General features: G+C 53.2%; 1 protein-coding gene across 2 annotated transcripts; it reads right to left on the minus strand.

The window, feature by feature from the left end:
- Nucleotides 1-329: 329 nt before the first annotated feature.
- On the minus strand, nucleotides 330-4,309 carry UBE2C (ubiquitin conjugating enzyme E2 C). Of its 2 annotated transcripts, none has more exons than XM_047854649.1 (6): nucleotides 4,139-4,309; nucleotides 3,563-3,590; nucleotides 2,696-2,782; nucleotides 1,224-1,428; nucleotides 1,049-1,108; nucleotides 330-584 (listed from the first exon to the last, which is right to left on the minus strand). In XM_047854649.1, the coding sequence occupies exons 1-6, from the start codon at nucleotides 4,237-4,239 to the stop codon at nucleotides 526-528; spliced, it is 540 nt and encodes a 179-aa protein (XP_047710605.1). In that variant the 5' UTR covers nucleotides 4,240-4,309; the 3' UTR covers nucleotides 330-525. The 2 variants fall into 2 exon arrangements, with proteins under 2 accessions (XP_047710605.1, XP_047710606.1); XM_047854650.1 differs by lacking the exon at nucleotides 4,139-4,309 and adding an exon at nucleotides 3,939-4,114.
- Between the last annotated feature and the right edge of the window lie 889 nt (nucleotides 4,310-5,198).

A 5,198-nucleotide genomic window follows, 5' to 3' on the forward strand; every position in this document is an offset into this window, starting at 1 on the left:
GAGCCACCCAGGCGCCCCCGTACACGCTTTCTGATTCAGCCTCACCTGTAACTCAGCTGGGCAGCTCCAGTATCCACTGACGTCCCTGGTTCATGTCACAACTCTACAGAGGCATTTTGTGAGACCCATCTTATAGGTGAGGAATCAGATGCAGTCATGAAATGACTAAGCTCATAGAGGAACGAGTCCTCGTCACCCCTGCGCAGCCACACAGCCTCTCAGCTGCTTCTAGTCCCTGGAGAGGAGCAGGGCAAGGGTCTGGACCCTACTCCACCCGCACTGAACACTCCCAACCCTGAGGAAATTACAAGGCAACTTGTACAAAAAAACCCCAAAAAAACCCAACCAATGTATTTATTTAATATATTCATCACAAGGGCTCAACCAGACACTTAATTTAAAAAACAGAAACAAAACAAAAATAACACCACAGTTTAAGATACAGAGTCCTAGGCAGAAATGAAGGAAAGGACAGACCATCTAAGGAGAAAATAAAAAGACAACACAAGGAAAGAGGCTAGACAGTCAGGGTTCTTGGCTGGAGACCTGCTTTGAGTAGGTTTCTTGCAGATACTTCTTGAATGCTGGAAGAGAACAGGCAGGTATCAGGGAGTGGTGGGGACGGGGATTAAGATGCACATGAGGGCAAGCAAGGATACAAAATCTGGGGAGCTGGAGAGGATTTCTTAGTACAACAGAGTCCCTTTTGCTGCCCACCCAGTCAGGTCTTGGGGAGGGGTTCTGCTTCCAGTGAGGCTGGGGAGGTGACTGGGGGGCCTCAGTGAGCAAATCGTTTGCACAAAGCTTTGCCTTCTACTTAAAAAGCCCCTCAACCTACATTAACGTGGAAAGAGTTTCCTGATTTTTATAGCAAACAGGCAAATCAGAAAACACCAAGGCAGAGGCAGAAGTGGATTCCCTAGGTTGACATCCACTCCCAACCCAGTCCTCAGGACACAATCCCAAGTCACCAAGATCCTTCTGTGTGAGGGAGCCTTTGAAGGCTGGGGAGGGATCACCTGGTGCCAGGAAAGGACAGAGGACCCACCTGTGGGGTTTTTCCAGAGCTCAGCAGCATGTGTGTTCAAAGGGCTATCGATGTTAGGTTCTGTGGACGGACAGAAAGAGAATGATCAGTAGGGGTAGAAGAGGCTGGCCTGGGGGAATCCCGGGAGGCCTGACAGGTTCCCGGGTTCAGGGGACGGGCTGGTCTCAGAAGTCACCTCCTAGCAGGCTCTGGATGGACAGCAGGATGGTCCTGACATCATACAAGGCAGACCACTTGTCCTTCAGGATGTCCAAGCAGATGTTACCCTGGGTGTCCACGTTGGGGTGGTAGCAGGGCGTGAGGAACTTGACCGTGGGTGCATTGTAAGGGTAGCCACTGGGGAACTCCAGGGAGAGTTTATACCTCAGGTCCTCGTATACCTGGCATCGGAGAAAGAGGTGGGGAGTATACCTCCCACCCTGAGCCTCACAGCCCGACCCAAGCCCCAGAAAGGGGCTTGCTAGGACCTTTGAGTTTATCTGGGACTTGACAAAAGACAAAGTGTTGCAATGGCTCTGGTTCTTTCTCGCATATCTGGCAGGGACATCAGTGATCCTTGTCCTACAGATAAGGGGCGTAAACTGGCATCCTGAGGGTTACCACAGCTGTGCTTTAGTCAGTTATAACATTAGATACTAACATGTAAAAACCAGGATGTTTTAGACATATATCCAGATTTTTTTATCTTTTAAAAGATTTTATTTTGGGGCGCCTGGGTGGCGCAGTCGGTTAAGCGTCCGACTTCAGCCAGGTCACGATCTCGCGGTCCGTGAGTTCGAGCCCCGTGTCAGGCTCTGAGCTGATGGCTCGGAGCCTGGAGCCTGTTCCCGATTCTGTGTCTCCCTCTCTCTCTGCCCCTCCCCCGTTCATGCTCTGTCTCTCTCTGTCCCAAAAATAAATAAAAAAACGTGGAAAAAAAAATTAAAAAAAAAAAAAAAAAAAAAAAAAAAAAAAGATTTTATTTTTACGTAATCGCTATACCCAACATGGGTATAGACACAACCCCAAGATCGAGAGTCACACGTTACACTGACTGAGCCAGCCAGGCACTCGTGGATTTCTGACTAATCGTAAACCAGATGTGGAGCAGGGTGCCTGGGTGGCTCAGTCGGTTAAGCGTCTGACTTTGGCTCAGGTCATGAACTTGTGGTTTGTGAGTTTGAGCCCTGCACCGGGCTCTGTGCTGACAGCTCAGGGCCTGGAGCCTGCTTCGGATTCGGTGTCTCCCTCTCTCTCTGCCCCTAACCCATTCGCATTGTCTCAGTCTCCCTCAAAAGTAAATAAACATTAAAAAACATTAAAAATAAAATACCCCAAAACCCACCAACCAAAACCCAGACGTGCAGCAATGGCAAGCTGCCATCTTGGGACTTACTTGAGCCCTTTCATCAGCCAAAGTCCTCGTGTACCCTCCATTCTCCTTTTTGTCTGGCCCCCTGTAGGCACTTAAGATGGGAAGCCCTGCTTTAAACCCAACCTCTTACTGTACAGAGGGAGAGACGAGGCCATAGGCTCAGAGCACAAGAACACAACAGGGGAACGTCCTGCCAGGCTGAAGACTTGAAGCTGACCTGCACTTGGACTTCTCCTCCTACCTCTCCCCAGACCCAGCCAAGTCACACTCACCGACCTCAACCCTACACTTACTGTGCCAGCTGCTCCATGGATGGTCCCCACCCATTTGAAAAGGTTGTCGGATTCAGGGAAGGCAGAAATTCCTTTGTCACCAGACATCTGGGGGAAGAAACAACACCTGCTGGGCTGCAGACTACACTTTCAGGGGTCAGTGGGTGAACTCCTTCCTCTGAAGCGCATCACATTTTGATCCAAAATAAAGCAACCAGACCAAATTGACAGGCTTTTCTGGGGAAGTGATTCAGTTCTTGGGGGCTGAACCTTCCCCTTTGGGGAGGGGTACTGGGTATGTTAAGGAGAGAGGGGTTATGCAGAGAAGCAGAAGGGAGCTCTGTACCTCCAATCTTGTTGGATGCTGGGAATTCAACTGAGCATGCCAGTGAGTGCTGGTTACACACAAAGCCTCCAGATCATTCACAGACTAGGTAGATCTACATAGGGGCACTGAAGGATTTCAGTTGATATTCAGGGTTAATGCAGACAAGGTCATCTGGGAAGAAGCATTTCAAAGTATGAAAGGATTAAGAATATTAAGGGTGGTGAGCAGGGTATGGGTAAATCTCCAGGCAAGGAAGTAGGACCAGGCAGGATAGAGGGAAAGCCTTGTATGGTTTCAGGGAACTGTATTTTAGAGAGAACTTCATGGTGGGGGTGGGGGTGGGGGTGGGGGTGGGATGGGGAGTAGACACTGCTGGAAGGAAAGGTGTAGGTGGGGTATATTAACTTCTTCCCAGAAGGGCGCAAACTGGACTCGTGTTTTAATCCCCTGCACTATGTCTAGCAAAGAACCTGATGTACGAAAGTCGCTGATTAGCGGAGGTGAGTAGGAGGTGGAGGGTGGAAGAACTGGTTGCGGGGTCTGGGCACGTAGTCACTCACCATAAGGGTCATCAGCTCCTGCTGTAGCCTGCAAAATGAGTGCTGGGAGTCATCTGGGAGTCTGGAGGAGCCAGGGCTCCAGGCGGTGCTTCTCCTCCCACCCCAATCTCTCTGGAGGAGCTGTCATGGAGGCTTCCCCTACCCCGAGGTCAGACTTCAGCGGGGGCACACTCATTTCCGCTTCCATAGGAGGGTCCCAGTGAGTCCTCACCCTTCCTAATTCCAGGCTCCCGCAGGGCGGTCTGGCTTGTTCTTCACTCCCTCAGCTTCTCTGACGTCTCTCCCCGTGCCGGGTCCCAATTTCCACCCACTTCCGTCCCCACTCTCCCCCCGCCAAGTCACCGAAGGTCCCAGTCACACTTTCATCTTGGCTTACCCGCGGAGGATCCTGGCAGCCTGCCTCCCCCTTCCGTCCTCCTTCGGGAGGCCCTCCCAGGGCGGCCCGAGCTCCCGGCGTGCCCTCCTGTCCCCGTATCAGCCCGCTCAAGGAGGAGGTGGGGGCCCGGAAGTCCGAGGTCTCGACCCCAAGGCCCAGGGCGTGCTGGGCACGGCCAGTGTTACCTCCATACCGCTCACCTCTTGCCCACGGGGCCCCGGGCAGCGCCCCCGCTGGGCTCGGCTCCTTTGCGGGCGGCGGCGACGCTGGCGGCGGCTGGGTCGCGGTTCTGGGAAGCCATCCGGGCGGCGCGGGCAGGGAGACAGGAACTCGGAGAGCACAACTGCAACTGCAGGGCTGGGGGCCCGCCCGCCCGCGTTTGAATTGTAACCCTCCGGCTGGACCAGCCAATCAGCGGCTCGCTTGGGTTTGATCCAGCCAATGAGGAGCGCCAGAGCACTCTGTAACTGCGCAACTGCTAGACCCACCCTCCAGCGTACCACTATTGGGCGGCAGGAACAGACTTCTGATCGACGATTGGTAGAAGAGGCCGCCATTAACTAACGGATCTGCAGCGGATTGGTGGCCTTTGGAAAACGCCGACCATTAAAGGGCCAAGAAAAAGTCCACGTGGGATGATGAACCCTTCCAGGACAAACGCCGGGATGCGGCGGGGAACGGCCGGTGCGCTCAGCCAGGATCCCTACGCCCAGGGGAAGGGAGCGTCCGGGTCTCGTCGACATTGGTACTTCTTCCCTCAACCCGGAACCCCCTGCTCCTCCATCTATTATAATGTCCCGGGCACCTCTGTAGGGACCTCTGAAAACTCATGCGAGGGGAATGATGGCCACAACAGGAGACTTAGAAACGGGCTCATAACGCTGCCTCTCCAACCGTCCTCTGGGACCTCAGACACAACATTTCGTATCTTAACCTGTAAAACGGGGGGGGGGGGGGGGGTAATGAAAGCCTCTCCTCATTTTCTGGTCTGTCATCAACCCCTATGATGCCAGCCATCACATTCTGGCACTTCGTCTATACCTTAGGGGATGAAGAAATAAGAGAGACAGGGAAGGTTAACAAAGCACATGATGTCCCCAGCCTCGTGTCATAAAGCAGATAATGCCTGGGGCAGTGGGACTTCACTGGATCTGACCTGGAATGGGGGAGGGTAGCTGGTCATCTTTTCCTGTGCCCCCTTCTTCTAGAGCCCTTGGTAATCCGTCCATCCCTACAATGCAGACCACACAGCAAGCTCAC

This window comes from Prionailurus viverrinus, chromosome A3 (assembly GCF_022837055.1).
Source record: "Prionailurus viverrinus isolate Anna chromosome A3, UM_Priviv_1.0, whole genome shotgun sequence".
Classification (NCBI taxonomy): Eukaryota; Metazoa; Chordata; class Mammalia; order Carnivora; family Felidae; genus Prionailurus; species Prionailurus viverrinus.